This window comes from Procambarus clarkii, chromosome 89 (genome assembly GCF_040958095.1).
Source record: "Procambarus clarkii isolate CNS0578487 chromosome 89, FALCON_Pclarkii_2.0, whole genome shotgun sequence".
Classification (NCBI taxonomy): Eukaryota; Metazoa; Arthropoda; class Malacostraca; order Decapoda; family Cambaridae; genus Procambarus; species Procambarus clarkii.
In genome coordinates this window covers 15,050,151-15,076,981 of record NC_091238.1, presented here as the reverse complement: position 1 = coordinate 15,076,981, position 26,831 = coordinate 15,050,151, and the positions used below count along the sequence as shown (strand labels likewise).

At 37.3% G+C, this 26,831-nt stretch overlaps 1 protein-coding gene across 3 annotated transcripts in view; it reads right to left on the bottom strand.

Annotated features, from left to right (window-relative positions):
* mgl (low-density lipoprotein receptor-related protein megalin) overlaps positions 1–26,831 on the bottom strand; it is a 413,751-nt gene that overhangs the window by 12,589 nt on the left and 374,331 nt on the right. For all 3 annotated transcript variants that reach the window (XM_045766930.2, XM_045766931.2, XM_069318071.1), the window contains 20 exons: positions 23,740–23,964; positions 23,256–23,574; positions 21,516–21,690; positions 21,120–21,344; positions 18,643–19,184; positions 17,105–17,315; positions 16,507–16,767; positions 15,201–15,384; positions 14,876–15,057; positions 14,004–14,224; positions 13,542–13,765; positions 13,076–13,287; positions 11,830–12,013; positions 8,369–8,588; positions 7,103–8,263; positions 5,642–5,800; positions 4,086–4,222; positions 2,306–2,462; positions 731–886; positions 77–281 (listed from right to left, as the gene is read on the bottom strand). In XM_045766930.2, coding sequence (XP_045622886.1) covers positions 77–281; positions 731–886; positions 2,306–2,462; positions 4,086–4,222; positions 5,642–5,800; positions 7,103–8,263; positions 8,369–8,588; positions 11,830–12,013; positions 13,076–13,287; positions 13,542–13,765; positions 14,004–14,224; positions 14,876–15,057; positions 15,201–15,384; positions 16,507–16,767; positions 17,105–17,315; positions 18,643–19,184; positions 21,120–21,344; positions 21,516–21,690; positions 23,256–23,574; positions 23,740–23,964 — 5,360 coding nt within the window. The remainder of the gene's footprint in view (positions 1–76; positions 282–730; positions 887–2,305; positions 2,463–4,085; positions 4,223–5,641; positions 5,801–7,102; positions 8,264–8,368; positions 8,589–11,829; positions 12,014–13,075; positions 13,288–13,541; positions 13,766–14,003; positions 14,225–14,875; positions 15,058–15,200; positions 15,385–16,506; positions 16,768–17,104; positions 17,316–18,642; positions 19,185–21,119; positions 21,345–21,515; positions 21,691–23,255; positions 23,575–23,739; positions 23,965–26,831) is intronic.

The following is a 26,831-nucleotide window of genomic DNA, read 5'->3' as shown; positions in this document are numbered from 1 at the left end:
ATTTATTATTAAACTTGTATAGTACTGTGCGTAAAGAGTAAATGGCTCACCAAACGAGTATGGTAAATAATCTTACCTTGCATGTGTGTTCCCCACAATTCTCCTCATCTGACTTGTCTCCACAGTCATTGTCATGGTCACAACGCCAGCGGTTAGGAATACATTTATTATTGCTGCAGCGGAATTCACTCTCTGAACATTCACGATATTGGCTACGACACATCTCTTCATCTTCATCAGAGTTGTCACCGCAATCATTTTCAAAGTCACATAGCCAACGCCTGAAAAAATTGGGAAAAATAAAAAATATAATAATTATAATTCATTGTTTTGGGGGACAGGCAACCACTGTACTGTATATACTGTATACAGTTTTATACAGTTAGGCTTATATCAAGGTCCCTCCCCAAGGTCAAACTACTGACCCTCACCAGGATACAATCCCACAACAAGCAGACTACCTCCAGGTATCTATTTAGTGCTAGGTGAATGGAAGCATTAAGTGATAGGAAATGCACTTGCCTGAAATTTGAACTCTAAATTCCTGATTGTGAGTCAAGAAAAACCACACTGTACTACCGGGGCAATATACAGTATAAAGTCAATCAGTAATTTAATTTGTACCTGTAAATGTCTGAAAATATAAGAGTAATATATATTTCGATAGGAAATATCATACAGTATATACAATTGCTTAGTGTGTCACAATGTCACTTCTAAAAACACTTACTTGGGAATGCAGCGTCTGTTCTTACACTGGAAGTCTCCACTCTCGTGACATTTAGGGCAGTTTTCAATTTGCTCATCAGTATTGTCCCGGCAATCATCTTTGCCATCACAAAACAGCCACTCTGGTATGCATCGGTAATTTGTGCGACCTGGACATCTGCAGAATTGCATGGATATCATATTAAAATTTTATTTTACATTAAGCAAACATAATTACTTGGGCCAACATTTATGTTTACAAACTTTAAAAAAAAATATTACGTTATGTTTTTTGGGGGAAAATTTTACAAGTACCTCACAAAAAAAGGAAATACTGTATATGTGCCCTTAGTTCATGTGCATGTTTCAATATTCCAAGCATTGTTTTAAACTGAAACCTTGAACTAATTTTCATAGACAGTATGAGTACATTTGTATATCGTACAGAAATACTGTAGTATATTTGAGGTAGTATCTCAAATTTATTAAATATCAATAGCTCAACCCTTTGTTGAGTTTTTCATTAGGGATGAGTACACAGAGTAATAATGAGTAGACAGTAATAATGAGTACACAGAATAATGAGTACACAGTAATAATGAATACTCATAGTAATAATGAGTACACATAGTAATAATGAGTACACAGTAATAATGAGTATACATAATAATGAGTACACACAGTAATAATGAGTACTCATAGTAATAATGAGTACACATAGTAATAATGAGTAGCAATATTTTTGGACAAGTCGATATATAATTAATTAATTACATGTGAACTTGTCATCCAAACATATTGCTACAGTACCTATTATTATTACTATGGATGCAAGTACAAGGTGTGGACTATTGCGCACACAGTCCACATTTTGTAATCTGTTAATTTTGTAGAGGCCTGAGAAAGAAGGCAACAACCAAACCTAAACATTCCTAGGTGTTGTAAGGTACATATATATATGTACTAAATTAGGGCAAAGATGGTGTATATTAGGTCTAGGTTAGGTTCATTGTTACTGTTCCAATTTTTGGACTCTTCTTTATGTACTACAATATTGGAATAATATAATGTGAAATTTATAGGTATGCAACAGTACAGTATATATTTTGTACATTCTATTCATAGTACCTATAGGTTATACATAAAGGTTATACCTAAATCAGACCTTTAGATAAATAACCTTTAGGTTACAGTATACCTAAATTACACCTAGATTTAGGTTATACCTAAATCATAGGTACCTATCATTTTTGGATGATGGATTGAAATATCTTAGAATATCTAAAATATACATCATACATACCCCAACTAACAGACTATGTTCCAAAAAGGCATTCTTGACTCTGAACCAGATTTACCATTGACACATTGCTATAAATGAGGCTGTACATGTACATTGCATTTGTATTGTCCGGATCAACATCCAGACAATACAAATGGTTCAGTATTTTAAGTATAGATGAGATCTGCCCTGTCGTGCCTGGTCTACAGTGTTGTTAGTCCTGTGGCCCTCAACCACTCTTGGTACGAGAGTTGCCTTAGCTCTGGAATGATTTTTGTTGCCTGCTGTTAATAGAAACCCTTAGTAATTTCTTACCTTCTCCATCCATCAGTGCAGTTCTTTTGTCGACAGAGGAATGCAGGTTCATCAGAATGGTCCCCACAATCATTGTCTAAATCACAGTACCATTGTTTTGATATACACTTCCCATTCATACACTGGAACTCGGTTTCTTTGTCACACGGACGATTATCTGTGGAAAAGTTCACATTTCAAAATGATTAATATGTTATGAGAATGAGGCTGATACTAACATTGGTACAGATACTGTAAGGGGGTGTTTATTTTTAAATTAATAACAAATAATACAAAAAGAAAAATTAAAGGCATCACTGTGAAACAATACAAAGAGAATATCTGTAAAAATGTTAATTGACTTCTCCAAACAGAAATGTTTTCTCATCATGGGAATGTACAAGTATTTCTAAGCTACTTTACACTTCAGTTACCCCTAGATAAGATCCGATAGGTCATATGGGCAAGGATCATTAGAGTCTCTCAGATGAAATTCTCAGCAATTGCACCACAGGGAATTTTTCAAATAGTCTCTGGTAGCACTGCCTCTTATTTATTATTTATTTATATATATGTATAAAAGAAGCTACAATGGGTTTATGAGAGTACATAGCATTGAAGTTTTTACATTCTTGTAAAGCCACTAGCACGCATAGCATTTTGGGTAGGTCCTTAATCTAACAGATAATTTTAAGTAGGTAATTTGTAGCAAAATTTAAAAAAACGTTAGCAGGTACATTGTAGGAAAATTTTGAAGAAAATTAATAGGTACATTTCAGTAAAATTTGAGGATTATTTCTAGGTACATTGTAGCATAATTTGAGGATTATTTCTAGATACATTGTAGTAAAATTTGTGTTCAACATAACCATGATATAAGATGATGGCAGTGATTACAACAGTGAAATTAAATGGCTTAGGCACATTTTGGGGTAGCACACAATACAGTGCAAGTGTAAAGCACTAGGTAGAAAACAATGAGGATGAAATCTTGTGCACAGTTCTATGGTACTGCCCAGGTATACAACAGTATACCTGGGCAGTACACACAGTGAAAACACACACAGGAAAATACACAGTGGCATGTGTTTTCTTTTGTGTACCAGGACTGAATAGTGGCTCCTGCTACACCCGGTGATGTTTACAGTCCATTCAGTCTGTCCCCCTCACACACATGCCCAGCCTGTGGATGTATCCTTACCTTTCCTTGCACTTCACCGACCTTTGTGTGTGGAGTTTTAAGCCTTTCTCTAATGCTACCACTTTGGGGTTCAGGTAGTGTTTTTGCTTGAGTTTTTGCCAATTTCCTCGTGTTGCAAGTAAGAGGGGGCATGTCATATATGGCAGAGGTTCTAGAAATTGCAACAGGATCTGGATATCAATGCTTTTCTCATATCAGGTGTCCCGATGTACACTTTTGGAATTTCTAGGTGCATTGTACACTATCTATATGGATTGACTGATTGATTGATGAAGATTAAGCCACCCAAAAGGTGGCACGGGCATGAATAGCCCATAAGTGGTGGCCCTTTTGAGCCATTACCAGTATCAAGAGGTGATACTGGAGATCTGTGGAGGTGCGACTGCACCCTGCATGACGGGAGACGTCTCCTGAGATCTATATGGAGACAAGTGGTGGCCATCTTGCTTGTTTTACACTTGAAGCAATCTTCAAGGTGGCAGAATGTTGTTGCTTGGACTACCTAACAAATGTAAATCTATTGAATGTGAGTTGAATATTCATGATGGACAATGCCACAAAATAATACGCCTTGTAAAATAACAGAAAATACAAACATACCGCAATCATCTTCATCTGAGCCATCACGGCAGTCCTTGTCCCCATCGCACTTCCAGGCTATGTTGATACATTTGCCTGTGGTCTTGCATTTAAACTCTAGTGCTGTACATTCCAGCTGACAGTTGTTTTCATCAGATCTGAAAAATTGACAATGTTTGAGAATTCTGAGCCAAACAGTCTTGTAATGAAGTGGTTTTAGTCAATCAGCATTCAAAAACAACATGTGGTTCTCTAAACACAAGGTCTAAAAAATCTTGGAACACCTCAAATCCAAAGTAAGTCATTTACAAGCACAGTACACAAACAGCTGCCATTAACAAGCCTTTGTGAAATTCCCTTCTTTAGATAAATTCTGCAAGTTTACAGCTGTGGTCCTAGACCTTCCTGTTTGCTTCAGGACTCTTTTGATCACATACATCAGTTATAAGTTACATCTGCTAAAATTCACAAAATTAGATACTTTATTTTAACCACACACAGGTGAGCAAACTAGAAAAAAGTCCAGAAGATGGCCATGGAGAGCAACTTCCCCCTCCCCCTCCCATTCCCCAACAGACCAAGCCTGAGTAATGAACTTGGCTCCAGACCAGTGATGCAAGAACAAGGGCATTCAACTGAATAAAATACGAGGGGACCAACCAAGCCCTCGCAACACTCTTGGGCAACATGGGCACACAGTATGGGAATGGAATGGGACCTGTAGAACACAAATGACAGCACCCAACCACTCAAAGGAATACAAAGTGTTTCACAAAAGATACCATCCCTACAGAAGGGAATACCTAACACAATGTTAGGTCAAAGTATAATGAGCAATATAAAAGAAAACCATACGTAAAAGCAAGATCTTGCACATTCTGTAGTACAGACACACAAATGTAGTGTGTGGACAGTCATACAAGTGAGCATTATATTTTAGACTTTGTGGAAATTGAGCTGTAAAGACAGGAACTTATGCTGAATGAAATTGCGCATCACTTTATTATTAATGATATAATACCTGAAATTTTAGCACTGTAGCGACATTTTGCATCTAGTAGAAAGAGGAAAAATAATATAATGAAAGTGTATAATATGTGTCCTAAAATAAGAGAGAACTCTGTCACTCTGCATATAAGCAGAAATGCTTCTATTAACCTGTAATATCCAGTGTTGAACATTATGTAAGCACTATCTAAAAATTACTTTGCTAAAATGTGTAATGTTACATTGTTTTACAAAGCAGTTGCAATGCAAACAGTGGTTCAATTACCATCAATCACTATAATTAATGCACTAAATGCAATTTCCAATCTTGCAACATATTCTAATTCTTCAGCAGAAACTAATAGCAACTCCTCTTCAGTTATATTTTACTGACAGTCAGGAAATATTCTTAAGTAAATATTTTAAGTTCTCAAAAAAGTCTACCAATTAAAGATAGCTAAAATATATGGGAAAGATTCTATAAGCATCCACCTCTCTATGAAAGAAAAATTGCAGAGGGAAGAAGTTTTCAAAGATTCTAGATTTTAAAATAGCTATATAAAAAAAAGATTTACAAAATTAATACATACCCATCAGTACAATCATTTTGTCCATCACAAAGTTGCGTTGCTGCAGCACAACCATTGCCATTCTCACATTGAAAATGTCCTGGCCGACACTTCCGTTCTGGACAAATATCACCTGGAGGCTCATCAGTTCCATCGGCACAGTCCTTCTCACCATCACACCTAAAATAAAATATGGATTAATTTTCAGGAAGGTAGATTAGCCTTTTTCCCCTACTACTGTATAACCTTTCACTATATTTTTCCCCCTTTTTCTGCCTAGCTAATACCTTTTTACCCTGTAGAAGCTTGAAATAGGGTAATGATAATGAATATGTTTGACTTTGTATGTATGTATGTGTGTATACATGCATGCATGCATGGAGTCATGAGTGAGGAGTAGAGTGTGTCAAGTTGTGAACCTAGTGTGAGATAGTAATTGAAGGGGGGGACAAGTTTGATGTATCCATTTATCATTCATTAGGGAATAGATACAAAAAGTGAGCAACTAAGATAAACAACAACACTAACCTAACTAGAGCAATAAAGTCAGTACTGTATATGGGTTGTGCATGTCAAAATCAAAATTCTCATTACAAGCAGAAATGGTGGTGACAATATCATCACAGCAAGGAGTGCATATTTTACCCTGCAACAGTTGGGACAAGGTATATGTAGGTGAAACATTCTGAACTGTTGATACTGTATTTTAACTACATACCATACCTATTTTACACATGAATGAATATAAAAACTTTTCATATGCTTTTAAAAAGTTCATAACGACCATTTATACCTTACAATCTTTCTCACATGCTTTCTTTACTAATACTTAAATATCAATGTGTGAAAAAATTATAGTACAAGTACTGTACATACAGTACAGTGACTATGGAGTATATGTAACAAAATTTAGCTTTTTGCACCCAAAAAAACATCTGCACTTTGTACTATTAGTTTGTGAAGATCTTAAAAAATAGGTAAAAACATAACCTAATATACTACATTAGGCCTAAGATTTCATATATTAGGCATATAATTGCTGATATGAGCTCTAGGAATGGTTAGAATTAATATATTTTTTGGGGGAGGGAAGGGGGGGGGGGGGATCTCCTATTGTTGGGGACAGGAAGCTATTGCTTATCGATGTTTTCCTAGGCCAACAACTGAACTTCCCCAAGATACAACCTACAACAACTGGGTAATTCCCATGTGGCTATTTACTGTTTAGGTGAACAGAGGCATCAACTCTTAGGAAACATGCATAGACATTTTGTCCTGCATGGGAATAAAAAAAATGGGATCTTTTGTTGAGCAGTGTTTAACTGCACTATTGGAAACCAATAGTAGAATTTGTTTTGTTTTGTTTTACAGTCTATTTTTGAACACATGACTTCAGTCACTATTTGTAGTAGCTTTTTTGAAGGAAGGGTTGCAAAACCTATAATTTGCTTTACTAATTGAGTAACAATATTTTATGCTTACCTCCAGTATTTAGGAATACACTTGTCATCTGGTCCTGCACAACGGAACTGTCCACGAGTGCAGTTTGCAATGCAAGTTTTATTATCTCTCTCTAGGTAGAATTGGTCCGGGCAAGCGCAGACATATGTTACTGATCCATTAGCGGTAGGTGAAAGAAGACACAGATGTGAGCAGCCACCGTTGTTATCCCCACAGGGGTTGTCATATGGTAGCTGACGTAAAGGATGGAATACATGAATATCATATGGTCGGTGTGTTGTATTACGGAGGAACTGGAAATCTTCACCCGTAAACTTGTTAGCTTTCAGTATAGCTTTCAAATTCCAGTCTGTCCAGTACATATAATCATCAAACACAGTGATGGCAAACACATGAGGCACTTTAGAACCACTTATGACCTCATGTCGATTTTTACCATCGAGATCAGCATATGCAATGTAATCAAGATGAGCATCAGCCCAATAAATTCTGTCAGTAAAATAGTCAAAGGTGAGGGCATTGGGCCATATTACCTTATCATCAAAGCTAAGGATGCGTGAAAAGTTTGAACCATCCATTCCAATACGACCTATGTAAGTCTGGAGGTGCCAATCAGTGAAATAAACATAACCAATACCAGGATGAAGTGCCACTGCTCTTGGATCATTAATTCCACTGGCTTTCAAAGTTTTGCGGTTGGTACCATTAAGCTCTGCTACATCTAGCTGCTTACTATGTCTGTCCAACCAGTAAATTTTTCGACCTATCCAATCTATTGCCAGACCTTCAAGCCCATGGCTATCATGCTTAATAACTTCTTCTTTTTCAGTGCCATTAATTTTACCTCTGTATATAGTCTTTGCGGTTACATCTGCAAAGTATAACATACTGTCCTTAACATCAAAGTCTAAGGCTACAACATTTCTAAGATCTTGATGCATTAGCAAATACTGTGAGCCATCAGTAGTTAGCCTTCTCACATAGTATTTATTAGTAAAGAACAACCAAGGAACTGTTTTATCAAGCCGCTTGCAGGTTCGGCCATCTGGCTCCCGTTCATAGAAAGTCTCGTCACACTTGCAGCTGTACGAGCCGGGAGTGTTGAAACACTCTTGAGAGCATACACCAGCAACTTCTCTGCATTCATTAACATCTTCACATGCTTTACCATCTGGCATCAATCTGTAAAAATAAAATTAATTAAAAAAAAATGCTTTGCTTATCAAGTAAAATATATTTCTATATTGCATATAGGAACTGACAAAAAGTTTGTTGGTTATGACTTACTTATATCCTGTGTTGCAAGCACATTCAAATCCTATGATAGTATTGATGCATTTATGTCCACATTGATGTAGTTCCACCTTTGCACATTCATCAACATTGCAATGAAGTGGTTCATCAGAATCATCGGAGCATTCACTCACTTTGTTGCATACTAACTTCATTTCTATGCATTCTCCATTTTTACACTGGAACTGTCCAGGATCACACTTTTTCTTTGGTACTGGAAAAAAGAATTGGTTAAAATTTCAAAGTACAGTATTAAAAACTAATCATATTAAAAATTGCAACAAATAATTAGCAGTGTGGTATGTGAGTGTATGTGGGTGCCCCCACAAGGCTTTCCCAGATGCTATATATCCTCTTCTTCGAGGTTAGGGCCCCCTACAAATGCAACTCACTATATATAATTTAAAAAAAATTGAATTTTTTTTTTATAATTATATGAAATTTATCTATTAGACATAGTGGCACTATGGGGCTGTTCCCAATCATGTCATCCTCCCCTTTCCCCAGATATTTTACTTTCAAAATCTTCTTCCTTTTGGGGAATCGTGTTGGAAAGTTCTATGCCCTGGATAACCTTCTAGAACCTTTGTCCTTTGGTGATGGTGATTAGTTTGTATGGCTCTTGCCACCTTCATTTCTTACTACTGTACTGTAATGAGTTCCTGCCTTTAACTAGTTCTAATTTGGTGAAGTCTTGGTGTACTCACCTATTTGTGATTGCAGGGGTTGAGCTCTGGCTCTTTGGTCCCGCCTCCCAACCATCAATCAACTGGTGTACAGATTTCTGAGCCTACTGGACTCGTCATATCATATCTACATTTGAAACTGTGTATGGAGTCAGCCTCCACCACATCACTGCCTAATGCATTCCATTTACTAACTATTCTGACACTAAAAAAATTCTTTCTAATGTCTCTGTGGCTCATTTGGGTACCTGTGACTCCTAGTGCATGCTCCACCTGTGCTAAAGGGTTTGTCTTTGTCCACCCTGTCAATTCCCCCTGAGAATTTTGTAGGTAGTTATCATGTCTTCCCTTGCTCTTCTGTCTTCTAGGGACGTGAGTTTCAGGTGTGTTCAGCTTAGAGTTCGTTGCATCTTTTGTTATTTTGTGGCTTTAAGCACTTTATTCACCAAATTGTTTTTTAGTTTTCTTGTGCCGTTTTTCAATCTTTTCATATTGGTTTTCTCAGAGTTCCTCTGCAGGATAGTGAAGCTTAATCAGGTCTGTGTTTATTTCAAAGTCCATAACATTAGGAAGTATGCTACTATAACTCCATTCATTTTTGCAATGTCCTGCTCAGAGATATGGGTCAGTTGGTTCTAGCAATCGAACCATACTGTACTTTCCTTGCCAGGTACCTGTAGCAGTGTGTTGCTCTGCACTGGTTCTCGTACCCGTAGCAGTGTGTTGCTCTGCACTGGTTATCGTACCCGTAGCAGTGTGTTGTTCTGCACTGGTTCTCGTACCCGTAGCAGTGTGTTGCTCTGCACTGGTTCTCGTACCCGTAGCAGTGTGTTGCTCTGCACTGGTTCTCGTACCCGTAGCAGTGTGTTGCTCTGCACTGGTTCTCGTACCCGTAGCAGTGTGTTGCTCTGCACTGGTTCTCGTACCCTTAGCAGTGTGTTGCTCTGCACTGGTTCTCGTACCCGTAGCAGTGTGTTGCTCTGCACTGGTTCTCGTACCCATAGCAGTGTGTTGCTCTGCACTGGTTCTTGTACCCATAGCAGTGTGTTGCTCTGCACTGGTTCTTGTACCCATAGCAGTGTGTTGCTCTGCACTGGTTCTTGTACCCATAGCAGTGTGTTGCTCTGCACTGGTTCTTGTACCCATAGCAGTGTGTTGCTCTGCACTGGTTCTTGTACCCATAGCAGTGTGTTGCTCTGCACTAGTTCTCTTCCATCTGCTTCCTGCAGATGGAAGAGTTCTGTTGATGGATGGCCTGCAACAGTTCTGTTGCCTTGGCATCAGTTGTCTCTCCACCCAGTGGCTCCTCTCCTCTTTCATCTCCTTATTGAGTCACCTGGCACCTGTGTTTTTGTTAATAGATCTTTCCTTCACTGGAGTTTGGTCATAGGAGCAACTGAGCCTGTTGTGGTGCGCTGATGCCAACTTGTTGCAGTTGAGATAGCAGCTGATTGCAAAGCAGAGCAATTACATAATTTTATTTCAGTTTTCGTTTTGTGGGGATTTGTCAAGTTTAATGTTAGTTCTTTTGTATAATAGAATGTTGAGATTTTGTAAGATAACAAGTTGGTATCAGCGGTGGTTTGAGTTAGATATGCCACTGTCTCTGTTCCCCAACTACCAGTACATGACCATAATGTTTGGAATGTAACTTGTCATGGCTAGTGAACATGTTATTGGTGTCTGAGGGCAAAACATGCCTCTATACACTAGATAAAACACTTTTGGCTGCTGGATAAAAGGAGCACTTGAGGGACTGGGTCAAAACAGGGCCATTTCATTTTACTCAATTCCCTATTTTTTAAATGTTCTCATGATGACTATTCAATTTCCCATTTTCAGACTAGTTGAGAGGCACTGTCCCATTAATGGAGAGATGAAAGAGATGGGTCACCAGCTCAATCTCCTCTTTATCACAAGATACGAGACCATTTCTCCGTGGTGTAGTGGTAAGACACTCGCCTGGCGTTCCGCGAGCGCTATGTCATGGGTTCGTATCCTGGCCGGGTAGGATTTACTGGGCGCAATTCCTTAACTGTAGCCTCTGTTTAACGCAACAGTAAAATGTGTACTTGGATGAAAAAACGATTCTTCGCGGCAGGGGATCGTATTCCAGGGACCTGCTCGAAACGCTACGCGTATTAGTGGCTGTACAAGAATGTAACAACTCTTGTATATATCTCAAAAAAAAAAAAAAAAAAAAAAAAAATTGTACCACCAAGTGGTGGGACTGCCATATCCTTTCTCAAAGTTTTCACACAAACCCACATTTAATCTGCACAATATTCTTGAAATAATCTGTTCAGGCTGTTCACAATCTTTGATGCTTACCAGATTATAGTGCTTTTAACTTCCGTATCCTCTCATACAACATAGATAATATAGTAGATAGAGTATACAAAATGTTGTTTGATATATTTATGAAAATAATATTTAAAAAATAATAAAATTTGGAGTAAAATACTTATCAAACAATGTCATGGCAAAAATCTGGATGTAATATACTACTCTAATGCTCGCCAAGAATAAACCAATCACTTAGCAAAGTCTCTCAATTACCGATACATTCTGTGTTAAAATTAAAAACTGACTAGTCTATATTGATATTTGATATTCTCCTTGACAAATACAGGACCCAAATTTTTGAAGTCTTGAAACTATCCAATGTTTGCATCAGAAGGTACAGTACCAATATTTGAGAGAATTTTTACTTTGTACAAATGCTAAAAGTTTGTTAATTTATGCTCAGACAGGAAACTAAAAACTTACCACATCCAACTTCATCTGAGTTATCCCCACAATCATCTTCTCCATCACAATGGTAGGTTTTGCGTATACACTTGGCATTGGTACAGTTAAATTCATCAGTCGTACATACACGATATTTACTATTGCATGCAAGTCCTTCATCCGAGCCATCACCACAGTCATTGTCGAAGTCACACTCCCAGTCCTGGAATCAAAAAGATTACAGTATTTGCATCTTTGTTATATATTATGCTTTCATTCATTACTATGATCAACAGTATTCCCAGTTCCACATCTGTTTCAAGACAAGCAATTCCATATATAGTACAATACTTTGATTACATATAAAAAGCTCCTCTCCAAGTAGGCCACCCAGCCACACTTATTTAATGCCACGTCCAGCTCTCCCCAGAACTATCAAATTTCAGCCTGATCAGTGCGATAGTTACATCCTCAATGTAGTAGGGATCTTTTTAAGCCATCCTCACCAGGCCACAAATGAGGGAAGACATACTCTGGCATGCTCTGCATGCCAAAGCATGCCTGAGCATGCCTGCATGCCAAAGTACGCCTGCATGCCTGCATGCCAGAGTATGGCTGCATGCTAGAGCACACCTGCATGCCAGAGCACGCCTGCATGCCAGAGTATGGCTGCATGCCAGAACACGCCACAGAAAAACTGCAGAACGTATCCCATCCCAAAAGGGCAGGCTGCCAGAAAGGCCATCCAGAAATCAAACAATGCCCCCAATTGAACAGGCATAAGGAAAAGAAAGAGCAAGAAGAGGCATAAAAACACAAGCCCAAGACCATAACATATGAGAATGAAATCGGCCAATTCAGAGCCAGTCAAGAGCTACACCAGTGAAGAGTAAAATGCTACTAAATACAACCCTTGGCACTCAAGTCCAACCAGCAAGAAGAAGAAACCTCAGTGCTGGAGACCAACACCCCACAAGTGACCAAAAACAAAGTCCAACAGGGGAAACTTTGGACTTCTTGCAAATGGAAACACTGAGCAGGAAGAACTCCACTTGCTACATGAGCGAAACCAATATCAGCTTGTATCTGGAGGGAATTTCCAGGCAAAGACAGGGCCAAAGCCAATGAAAGCAAAGAAGTCCTAGGAAATCGACCTAAGAGCACAGCCTGAAGAAGAGAACTTCCTGCAAGGCCCAAGGGTGCAGCATGTCCATGCTGGGAAGTCCAATAAAAATGGTATTCATTTGTAAAATTACAAACATAAGTTGAACACAGCCGTACTCACCTTACTGATGCATCGTCGGTTGTTACACCTGAATTCATTATCGCCACAATCTTCTGGTGGAGGACAGTACAACATTGTGGAGTTCTCATCAGCACCATCAACACAATCTGGGTCACCATCACACACCCATTTTTTGGGAATGCACATTGCTCGGCCCCATTGTTTATTCGCATTGCATGTAAATTCAGTTTCGTCATCACATCTGCGGTTGTCTGAAGAAAAAACAAATTACAAGTCATTGTCATCATTAAAAAAATTGATCTTGGGCAATTATTCCTCTGAAAAGATTCTTGAAATTAAAATGATTACACTGAATAGTAAGAATGGGCTTATATAAGAGCAATCTGGAATAAAAAAAAAATACTAAATCTTATAAACCAACATTAGGACTATCTGTGGTATTAGTTTTGAAACAAAACCAGGTATAAAGTTCAGTACAGCTCAACAAATTCCTTAATAAACTCACTGCACTTATGTCTGTCATCTTCATCAGATCCATCCAAACAATCATTATCGCCATCACAGATGTAGATCTTTGGTACACAGTTGCCATTGTCACAGGTAAAAAGGTCTCCAAAGCACGTGCGACCCTCTTGCTCACAGTATTCACCAGGCTCGTCGGCACCATCACCACAGTCATCATCACCATCACAGTGCCAGGTACCCGGAATACACCGATGATTTGGACATCTACCGACATATACATAAAAGTCATTTTAATAATCCGAGAATATACATTATTATACACCAAACGTTTTTTCATGGTTTATCATATAATTTCATCTATAACTTGCATTACCAAACTTAGTCATATACAGGAAATTCGATATTAAAAAAATACTCTATATGCAAAAGATGTTTACAAACTTATGGAAGGGCAAGTAGAAAAGTATACAGTAGTTCAATATTCAAAGTTTGTATATTTTACCTGAAGCTATTAGGCGGGCATGATCTGTCTGAGCAGTGAAGGGCATTTTCATCGGAGTTATCGCCACAGTCGTTGTCGCCATCACACAACCAATATGGTTCCACACAGATGGTTGTATTTGAACACTTGAGGTGGTTTGGCGGGCACGTTACCTCAGGACATCGTTCACTTGTTTCATCGGAAGTGTGCTTATCTTTGCAGTCATTTACACCATTGCACAACTAAAAATATAAAAGGTATACCCATATGAGTACAGTGTAGAACCTACTATTTTTCCAAAAACCAATATGACCTCTTTCTGCAGAACTTAGCCTGACACTGTATCTTGCAATATGAACATCCTGCAGAAGATCCCTCTAGTTGGCTAAAGGGAAATTCAAAAAGCTTAAATACAGGCTTTCTGTCCCAATCAACAAGAAACCATACAATAAGCAGCAGCAGGATGAGTAAGACGATAGTCTGATAATGGTAAAGAAGAAGAGAATCGAGGAATAACAAAGGCAAGGAGGAAATTTGTGAACATCTTAGGGGTGATTCAGTATATGAATGCTTTTGATGCTCAGGAGAAGAAGAATGTGTACAATATGTACAACTCATGTGGAGTAGCATCCTGGGAAGAAGGTCAGGTAGGAGACCAAGGGGGGAGATACAAGGATGGATGGATGGATGGATAGGTAGATAGATATAGTGAGTGAGTGAGTGAGTGTGTGTGTATATATATATATAAAAAATGTGCATGTATATAAAAACAAAGGCATCTCTGACACCAATTACCAATGATAAAGACTCGACTGTATCAACCACACAATTTATAACAGAATTACCTGTAAACTCTCTTAAATAACATAACTAAAACAAGTTAAGAAGCCAACCTGTGACAGTGGTACACAACGATGGTTGGCACATGTAAATTCTCCCTCAGCACATGGAGGATACTCGCAGCCTTCTTCATCTGACCCATCACCACAATCATCTTCGTGATCACACTTCCAAGTGGAGAAAATGCAACGACCATTCTTGCATCGGAACTCGCTAGGACTGCACGTGTGGTAAGCTGTTCCAAGATCATTTTAATTATATTTAGAAATGAACCCTTTCTATGCTTAAATACATAAATGATTTTATGTGTCATAGCTAATTTTCTTACTGCATTTTGTAACCAAAAACTAACAAATAATAAACATCACTAATACTTACTACAGTAGTTTCTATCTTCATCAGAGTTATCACCGCAGTCATCAGAGCCATCACAGGCCCACAAGCGAGATATACATTTCCCATTTGCACAATAGAATTTGTTTACATCACAACTATAGTTCTGCGGCACACACATTTTGTTTTCATTGACTAGCTTCAGAGTTGCATTGCACTTGCACTCAACCTTAAAATAAAAAGGGAACAAATCATTTTAGCTGCTGTTGTCACGGTGCCCCACACAATGTTTCCATATAAATTAATATGTAAATATTAAACCAAGGCAAATGTTCACCACCCTCTACTGTACCAGTTAAGGCTCCTAACTAGGGATGATATGCAAGGAATGAGGCCCCTAGAGATATACCTCATCCCTTGCATATTTGTATTTCTGGAAGTAGCCACTTAGTGGCTGGCTCCCTAAAGCTCTCTTACTGAGATGAGTCTCCACTACTTGGCCTACTGGAGACCAGAGCCATCCAGAAAGCCAGCAAAGCTCTACAGACAACTGCAAGATTTATAAGAAATGAAGCAATGAAAATCAAACACCTCTACAAACAATACATTCTTAACAACTAGTTTACTGAAAATTAGCTCAAATCTGTTAATACCGATGGCTGCCATCAGGCAATCCAGAGCTCACAGCCAACAGCTGGCTCCAAGGTCAGTACTGTCGCTGATGGCCATTTGCTTGTTGGTAATTTTTACACTTCAAGCATAGCCTCAGGCCGGACTCGGAAAGTAGAACTCCCGAAACCCTCTTCAGGTATGCTCCAGGTATGCTTCGAGCAGCATGTGCTCAGGGTGACCCCATCCCTGGGTGCTAATCTAGCATTGCCCTTGCACTGACAGTTACTTCTCTGGTGTGTTCAGGAGTTCACTCCAATCACACCAGATATATATGTACATTCTAGTATATGCAAGAATAATAAAAAAACACGCGATTCAGTTTTGCATAAGTATCCACTAGGAATTTTTTTTAGACTTTCTAGATTGGAAAATTTTTGTTTTCTTACAGACCAAATATAAGACTATATACTGATTGATTTTTAATATATTGATCATTTTTAGAGACTTCAGTATTGGCATAATGCTGATCCATTATTACCATACAAAAACTTCTAAAAATCAACCAGATGGCAAATTTTACACTTGGGAAGAATTACTTATTTGCAGAATTTTAACTACTGTAGAGTAAATTCTGATAAACAACAAAATAAAAATCTAAAACATACCAGCATTACAATTCAGTTGACAACAAAATACTGTATTAGAGAGCTATGCTCCCAAGTTAAACAAAACACACTACCTTATTATCAGTGCTTGGATGGCAAGATTGGGCACATCCACCATTGTTGATCTCACACAAATTTGTTTCACAAGTCTGACGTTCGGCAGAGAAAACATGGATGTCTCTTGGAGATTCTTCTAGCCTGCGAACCATTTCTACCATGTCACCTCCTGTATATTTCTCTGCTCGGAATACTCCCCGAAGCTGAAGATCAGTCCAGTATATGTAATTCTTATGAACTGTTATAGCAAAAGGATAAATAGTTGCCGAGATGAGAAGCTGAAAAAAAACAAAAACTTATTTTAATCATTTTTGTCTAACATTGTGTCCTTTAAAATCTCACTAGATTTAATGGACAGGTTTTAATTAAAATCTCTTTAAATATGCTCTGTAAAAAAAAAGTTGATAATTACATATACTGCCTCCTTGTTTGTTTTAAGATATGCCCAAAATACTGTATATTTACTGGCCTGATAACAAATATTACTATGTTATACCATTATTATTCATTCTGTGAACAGGATAATACAAGTTCCATAATAGCTGTTATACTTGAGGCACATACTGCAAAACCTGTATTGCTTCACCCAACTTTGAAAATCATATGCTTACTAACCTCTCTCTTTGTTCCATTCAGGTAAGATCTTTCAATCTTCTCCTTTACAGCATCCGTCCAGTAAAGCATCTCCTCTTCATAGTCAATAGCCAGGCCACTAGGCTGGGAGAGATCATCACCAATGATTACCTCTCTGAATGATCCTGCCATTGTGGCACGATAAATCTTGCCAGAAGTACCAAACCTTCCCCAGTCGGTGAAATACATGTGCCTGCAGCATTGACATGAGCATCATTTAAATTGTCTACTAATAATATCCAAAGTATTAACAATGAGTAACCAACACAATAGTAGTAATAATAATTGTATTCATAAGAGTGTGCATACAAAGAAAATAAGATGGGACAATTGTAGGTACAGGGGTTACACTTAAAAATGAAGCCACTATTATGCAAAGCATTTCAAGCAAAACTTAGAAGAATTTAGATAAAACTATTTATAGGTATAATGGGGTAAACAACAATAAATGAGAATAAAGAAGTAGGTGAATGCTCAAGAACTATAACAAATGATATACAATATACAGGTGATAATGACAGGCATAGACTATTACATTATGGAATCTGCCGTTCTAGCAACAGTACAGAATTATTTTGATCATTAATAACATCATGAAAATATGAAGGTGGGTCCAGTGCTTGGATTGAGGCTATCCCAGTACATGAGGGATGAGGTCGCACTAATCAGGCTGGTACATTAATATGTCTATGGGACAACTGGACATTGCTGAATGAAGTAACAGTAGTTGAAACTATAAACAAAATTACACAAAGGATTCAGTCTGTACTCCTCTTAACAGACAATCCCTGGACAGATTTGCCAAATTTAAAATTTAATAACTGTCAGAAATCTCTGACTCTATAACAATGCTTCTACACCATATTTTATGAGATATTTTAACCTTCAATTTCTGAATAAGCTACATAGCAGAAATACTACCTAATCCTTGTATTTAGTACTGACTATGTTATTATGCAACACTAATGTGATAGGATTAAATGCAATATAGTACATGAATGGAGGAGGTAGTGAGTATTATATTGAAATGCAGGAGTTGGATATTAGTAATTAACTAATTAGGTATGAATGATCTGACATTCTCCATAGCCAATAAATAAGAGTAAAATGAAGTATTCTGAAAGACAGGCTTCAGTCATGATACCTCAGTTAACACACACTCGTCTGGTTTCTCTCTCCTATAATTACTGGTTACAAACTTCAACTCCTAAGGTTTTTGAACAGGAAGATCGGCTTTACTTCTCACATTGGTCTGGACAATTTTTTTAACTGTCTTGTAAAACTAACAAAAGCCCTTTTTCATTAATCTATTAAGAGTTCTTCTAAAACTATAAATAGCAGACTAATTAAAGTAAATACTGTATGTTCAATACATTAAATTGTATGCGCTACTTGATCAACATTGTCCTAACGCAGTAAAACCAAACCACAGGGTACATATTGTTACATTTATTACTATTATCAAAAGTGGTCATCTGTAAGATGTATAAATAATTACATGGCTACACTGAGACACTTACCCTCTGCAGGGATCCAAGACAATTGCACGTGGTCGATCTACTTGAATGATCATGACAATATGTGAGCCATCTGTATTCATGGCATAAATGCTGTTATTAGCAGAGTCTGTCCAATAAATCTTCTTTGACGTCCAATCGTATGCTACGCCTTCAGGATTAATCCCTTGATCCAGGATTGTCTTTATGTCACCTGCAGATGGTGATGAGCTGGGAATCATAGCAATTTTTGTGTCTGGTCTTATCTGTGTGAACACAAATTGCTTGTCATTGTAGTCAAAATCAATGCCAACAACATTGGTTAAACCCTTAATTGTGTCAAATGGCACAATGGTGCTCTTGGGTGTCAGAGAGAGGCTACGAATTTCTGATCTTGTTGCAAAGATTAGAAATTCTTTAGAATCTTCACAGCTTCGTTTGTCCTCAGACAATATCCCCGAAGCACAGTCGCATCGGAATCTAGCAATATTTGGTTGGTCAACAGGAAAAGAGAAGCAGAGTTGAGCACAGCCTCCATTACCCAATCTTGTACAAGGTGTATCAGCCTGTAAATAGAAAACCACTAAAGAAACCCAATATACTGTTAAGTTTATGTGACACAAAAGCTAACATTCAACATATACAGTATTGTACATGATATATAACGTATCCAGTTATACATTTAGGAATCTATCAATACAGAAAACACATTATTGTGAATGACGATACATGGTTTGTCCATGAGCTAAATATTGAGGTCTCAATGACAGCACTCTCCAAACTACTTATATGTTGTGTGCAATTAGTTATTTATTTGCAAAAATTAAAAGAAAACAAATTTCTAGCTATGCGATGTTTCATTTTTTCAACACAAAAATGTTGAGTATGAGGGTGGATCAGTACATGTGTGTTAGGGGTGTGTGGTTCACAGCACACAAGTTGTTGTTTTGGTAATGTGGGTTTCACTGCACTCACATTTCTAGGCTGTATTGTCCCTCACCACCACCTATTTGGTGCATTCAAGTGTATTCCCAAACATCATATCACCCCATTTTCTTACAATTATCTTGTGTTTTATGCACAAGAGAGGAGCAGGAATCCCTCACTTATAGCATTCCTTATTCTGTTTGCCTGCTTTGGTAGCTGATTAAGTTAATTGGTTGTTACTTGAAACTCTTCTACACTGAGGTTCTCATGCTTTAAGTACTCATTTCAGAGTGTGATGTTCAATCACTTGCATGAATCTGACTATTGCTGTCCACTTCAACTTTGTTATATGACTGTCTTCCTTGATGATGAATGTTGAGGGATGACAGCTTTTAAGAGTTATTTTCTCTGGGACTGTTTGGCATTTCTTTTGGTGTGGTTAAGCTCCTCTTGTGTTGTATCACTACTTTAACTGTGTCTTGGGATTTCATTTGAGGCCTTGGTAGTGGACTTTCAATTTACCACGAGGGTATTGTTAGTCATGCACATTTGGGTGGGCGCTCACGTTGTTACCTATATAATGGTTCCATACCTTCTCTGAAAATGTGGTTTCTGTTTGTTTTTTGTTTTCAGCTCATGGCTGTCCTCACCATTTTGTGTCCCTGTTGCAACAGAATTTGGTCTAGGCTTGAGAGCCTGGCTCCAATGGATCTCACCCAAGCTCGAGAGCCTGGGTTTTGTGGGGCATTCTTTATATTGATTGTGCTTCATATCTTGTATGCTTAGGCTTAGAGTATGCTGGGTATGGGTTTTGATATCTGCCCACATCTTTCTGTGTACAGGCTGGTACAACACAGTCATCCACATGTATTGCAATATATGGCTAACTTTTATGTGCACCTCTTTGTTTGTGGCCTAATCCCAAAGATATTCTCATGTTCTTATTGATATGTATATCCATAGTTCACATTTCTGTGCACAACTTGTTTAAAGCATGTTTCCTGGGATTTGATGAACAGTACATCCAATGGTGCATTTGAGATTCTCCACCTTGAATTCTATGTAAATGCACTTTTAGGCAGCATTCTGAGTTGGACTGTGTATTCTTCGTTCTCTCTCTTTCATCCGTATAACTTGCAGGAACAGCTTGAAATGTTCCCATTGCAGAATGTCAGTCTGCCCTGACTGAACTAATCCTAACTAGGGTAACCAGGAACTTGCCTTAGGGACCAAATGAACATAATAACTATGAAACTTGTCAATAATAATAATAATGAAAAAATCCATTAGGGCAATTATTATCAAATAATCATAATAATAAAATAATAATAACAATAATAACAATTCTAATTGACTCTCCATCTTTTACACTTCTATATAATACACATGTACAGTACTTCTTTATTATTATTATTATTATTATTATTATTATTATTTATTATTATTATTATTATTATTATTGCTGTTATTATAAATACAGATAAAAAAGTCACAATTATTACATAAACTCCTCTGTTCTGTTTCTCATGTGTTCTATCTATTGAAATAATTCTACATTTTATTATATACTGTACCTTAGATGGCTGATTGCTGACATCAAAGATGGCAATATCCCTAAGACTGTCCATATTGGTCTTGAATCGTTCCGGTTGAGTTGTGTTGCCAGGGTATTTGGACGCCCGAAAGATGGTGCCAAGGTTACGGTCAATCCAGTACACATGATTATTGTAAAGAGCAAGACCCATGGGATTTGGTAAATTACGACGAATAAACTGTCGGTTTCCACCACTGAAGCTAACCTGTAATTTTCAACGATACAAATTTAATTATTTATACTTAAGCTAGGCTTTTATTTGTTAAAATATAAAACCAAGCCAATTCAGACATATTATTTAAAATTTATACTCATGTCAAGCATAAAATAAGTGTATATTTTCAAGTACAATGCAGTCCGTGATATCGGTACTAACTTTGTTGATGGCATCCAAAGTTGCATCAACCCAATAAACATCATGAGAAAACATGTCAATGGTGAGGTCACGTGGGTTACTAACTCCCTGAGTCACAATTGGCTTCCAGTTTGTACCATCAAGGTACGATCTGCCTATCATGGGAAACTGTCCGTAATCAAGCCAATACAAATACCTGGAAAAAATACAAAAATAAAATAACTTAATAATTACTGCTGATGTAGAGATAAAGCAAAACTTATATGTAGTACATTACTTAATTTTCAATGACTTAATTTAATTTGCACATTTTACTGACAATAAGACGTTAACTTTAAATAATCGAGTAGAAAGAAAACCCTTCAAGAAGGACAACTTCGTGGCTGCCCAGAGACATACCCATGGATTCATCAAACATGCTATTATGCTAAGCTTGACTGATGTTGAGCCCTAACAAGACAAGCAACTCTATAAATGGTTTTGTCCAACATTTTAGGAGCAAAAAGCAATGCAGAGCATACCTTAATTCATCACAGAAAAAGCTCCCTAAAACACCAAAGAATGCAACAAACCACACGACACTCCCTTCCAACAATCCCTCTAAAATAACCAATAATTGATCTGAGATTCCATAACTAGCAAACTACCCACTACTTCAACTGCCACTAGGTGACAACACCAGTACTGTCTATGCTAGGTAATCCAGATCATGTGGAGCCCACTTCCATCCGTGATTGCCGGACATCTGAATTGGCCACATTTTTACTGGTAAAGCCCAAAAATGTACATATAATACTGCACAACTGATGTGGGGAGGTGGCTATGTTCACTTTAAGCCCAGAGCACCCAAGCAAACTGATGAAAGGTCATAGGGTAATTGAGCATAAACTGGGAGCAGCCTAGATGCCTCTCAGAAAGGGACATCACATTCCACTTAAAGCTCTATTCGAAACAAGGCAACTCACATGCAGCAGGGACATAGAAAGTCATTAAAAACCGGGTGGTGATGGTCCGATTTCAAATGTCAAAAACCCCATGCCTGGGTCTCAGTAGATGACATAGACCAGAAAAAGTCTCTCAAGAAAATGCTGATTATGTGAAGGTTTCAAGTGAGATATAAAGTCCCAAAACATAACAAGGTAAAGGCCTAACTCAAAAAAAAGTTGGACCAACTGAAGGGAGCCAAACTGCCTCAGAGGAGATATCGTTAGAGGTCATTAAGCTTCACAGCCCAGGTTGTAGTTAGGGTGGCTTTTGCAACTGAGGAAATGTTCTGAAACCTGGCACTGGGTATATGAACTAAAATATATATAATATATATTATATAATATATATTATAAAAATATATATAATATACTCTAAATAAGAAAGTAAGGACGGATTCTGTGAGTTCGTACTTTAGGTTATGGCTTTATAGCTCATGACCTTATACTTTCTTCCCCATTTCCCCTTGTGTTTTGTAGGGATTTTATCTCTGCCTAGGATTCAGGTGGAAAGTGGTGTCAGTACAATCACCTGGTAACAGTCAATGGTAGTGACCCATTAGGTGATTAGACCGTTAGCCTAACAAGTTCACATGAGTCTTTCTAGTCATACTGTGACATTGTAACCAGAGGTCAGTAGGATCTTGACATATGGAGCAACTAAATGTACTGGTCAGAAAAGTGCATTTAATAAACAGTATTGTATATTTAAAGCTACATTTATGAGATTATTAAGATAGTTCAAGGGCTAAAACTTGGATTTAGTTTAATGGCTTACCTCTTTATTGGATTAACTGCCAGTTCTCTTGGAGAGTCTTTCGTTAAACTCTTTAGGACCATCCTGTTAGTTCCATCCAGCCAAGATACTTCAACATAAGTTTCATGAGGGAACACATTGGTAAAATACATGTTATTGGCAATCCAGTCAATAGCTATGCCACGGATTCCATTAGATCCAATACCGTCCGTGACAATACCTTCATATTCAGAACCATTAGGCCTTGATCGATAGATACCATTGGATCCACCCTGATTGAATTCAATCCAGTATAAAAAGTTCTTGGAATAGTGAAAATCTATGTGGAGAACATTGTGACCTGGAAAACATGGAAATTTGTATATAAGCATATAAAGAATTAATTTAAACACTATTACAGCTATATATATATATATCCCTTGTTACTTATGCCTTACATTCACAGTATTACAAATTACTTACTTCAATATAGTATAACTGTTTATATGAACATGAACGAACTCACCTGGGCCAGCAATAGGAGACATTGCCTCTCCTGCTCCATCTAGGCTGTAGCCTCGCACAATCTCCAACTGTGATACAATTGCAAATTTGTCATAAGGTTTGCAGGCTTTTTCACCATCAGCTTTGTAACCAGTTGTGCATCTGCAGGCTCGTTGTTTGCTAATTTTTGGAATGCATATATGTTCACATCCACCATTGCCCACCATACATGGATTTGAGTTTATAACTGAAAACAAAAAGTAAAAAGTCTAGAGTATGAAGGAAATTTGACCACAAGCTAGGATTTGGGCCAGAGGCTTTTCTCTGCAGCATAACATTCAGAACTACGTGAGTTGAAGAATTTAAGCATTCTTATATAAAAAAAAAAGAACAAGGAAAAAAATCTAAAATATTATTTGACAGTACAGTATACTACATTTGATAATATAGAATTAAATTCCTAATAGAGTGGTACCTCCATGTATGAATTTAATCCATTCCACACTCCCAAAAATATTAACTTCAAAATACATTTCACTAAGCCCCAAAATCATCTCAAGATAACCTCAAGAAGATAACCCTTGGAACACACAGATAATGTCAGGCATTGAATGATCTGTCTATCCACATGGTAAATAAAATCTATGATAAGAGATCAATCATACAACCCAGAGAAACTATGACACTCAGGAAATTTTCTAAAACAACTAGACCCATCTCAATCATGGACACTAGTCATGCGGCTTCAATATCAGTCATCTTTGGCTGGCATGGGCCAACTAAGACTAAGGCATAGCCACAGTAGGAGGATGTTACTGGTTTCCTCTTCATGCAGTTGTTTACAGTGCAACTGCAGGATGAGTTGACCATTTCATTGGATTCTGAATTTACCTGAAATTACTTGTGGCCACCATCTCTAGAAGCCTCAACAGTAACAGGAAGCCTGCAGATTGTCAAAGGTCCTCCCCCCTTATTTATGAGGATTTTTTCCAGCTGAATTTTATACTGAAGTACAGTAATGTCTTTGCATTTACAACTTTGGCAGGTAGGCACTTCCATGGGTTTATTACCATATGAAAAAGCATCTTGTTTTCTGTACTACATTGTGAAATAAGGGAATAATATAGCAAAGGCAGACACTCAGCATTTTAAGAGAGCCGAGTAGTAAATTTAAGAAAGAGTGGAAGGAGAAGTTAGAGAGCTTAAAGGAGTGAAATATTCGTGTGGTGAACCATGTAAGTGTATATTACTTTATTACTACCACTTCCTAATCATTATATTGCATATAATGTATAGAACAACTAATGCTAGGCAAACCATAATTCATACTTGGTGTATTTCAGTGTCAAATACCTGCCTCGCATTCAAGAAATTGTCCAACCATCCAAGTGGTTGGGCACCATTCCCCCCCCCCCCCATCCCATCTCAAATCCTTATCCTGATCCTTTCCAAGTGCTATATAGTCGTAATGGCTTAAGACTCTCCTGATAGTTCCCTTTTCCTCCTTACTATATTTAAACATAGCAGCTGAAGTGTACATGTACATGTAGAGCAGTAAACATCATCTAGCCTATATAAGGAAATGGAATCAGTTTTTACATATCATATTTATAATAAATCATTTTATTTAGTCCATAGAAAATATACTCATAATGTGTTATTTACAGAGTTCCCCTCATCCTATTGTGTTTATTTATATGTCTGAAAGGTGAACTTCACTAACTCATTTCTTATATTTGGTAGTCACAAAGTGAAATTAGGTTCAGGTACAGTATTTGCAAAAGTTATTTAAAATTTTAAAAAACGTACAACAACTTTTCTTTTATTCTAATAAGTTATTCATGGTTTGTTGTGAGTTTAGCGCTGTATGTCCTCAATGGTGCCACTTAAACTGACATTTAGTATGCCTATCATATTCACTTCAAAGTTTCTGTAAATACACTGTAAAAATAATACTACATACAGTATTACAATTCTAAATCCTAAAAGTTAATATTTGTTTTCTATTTTTGTTATCATCCATCCACCTATTAATTTACTAGGTTAACTATTCATAATGAGTATTCACAATTAACCCCTGAACTGCACAGTTATTTAAAAGTACTGTACTACATCGAGGTGCACCTAACTAAAATAGTTAACACATCAAATGGGGGAAAATTATATATAGTGACCGGAGTAACATGAAGGTTAGATTAGATGAATTCAGAAATACCTGATATTATCCGAGTAATCATGTCAGTAAGTGATACACGGGCCAAACACTACAATGCTAAAGTATCCTTCAACATCTAGCTACACATACATAATTAAGATTACAATGAAGACAAAAAATATAACATATCTTTTTAGTCTTTGACACCTTTGCCAGAGTCAACCTGATAAGACTGTCTCATCAGTAGACATAAGTTCCTGTCTCACAGCAGGAACCTGTCTTAATAATATCCTTTAGTACCAGTACTTTACAACATTTTATATCACAAGTAAAGTAAAAACAGGAATCTGAAAAACAAAATTTGTTTTATTACAGTTAATACTCGATTATCACCAGAGCCCTTAGGAACACACAGCATGCCACTTACCCAAATCAAGCATTAACAATATCAAGAACTTAATGTGCAAAATAAAACAATCAGTGGGGAAATTACAAGCGTTGGTGCAATGTATGATGGGAAGTGCATTACTGACAGTTGAGAATGCTTACTTACATGCAAGCAACCTTTATGCAGAATCTATGACAATTAAAATGACTCTCACTAATGTATCTCGACTGATCACTTTTAGAAACAGGAAAACAAGTGAGTTGTGACTGTATTGTTAACCTTTCTCTCCATGCTAATAATAACCTATCTTCAAGTAGTACTTGTAGCCAATGCCAAAAAACAATAGTTATGATCTTTTGTATTAATTCACAGAAGCCGATTTTTACAACATATGTATTGTTAACCTTTCTCTCCATGCTAATAATAACCTATCTTCAAGTAGTACTTGTAGCCAATACCAAAAAACAATAGTTATGATCTTTTGTATTAATTCACAGAAGCCGATTTTTACAACATACGAGTTTAGTCATCACAAGCCCAATTCCACACTTGTAATAGATATATCTATACT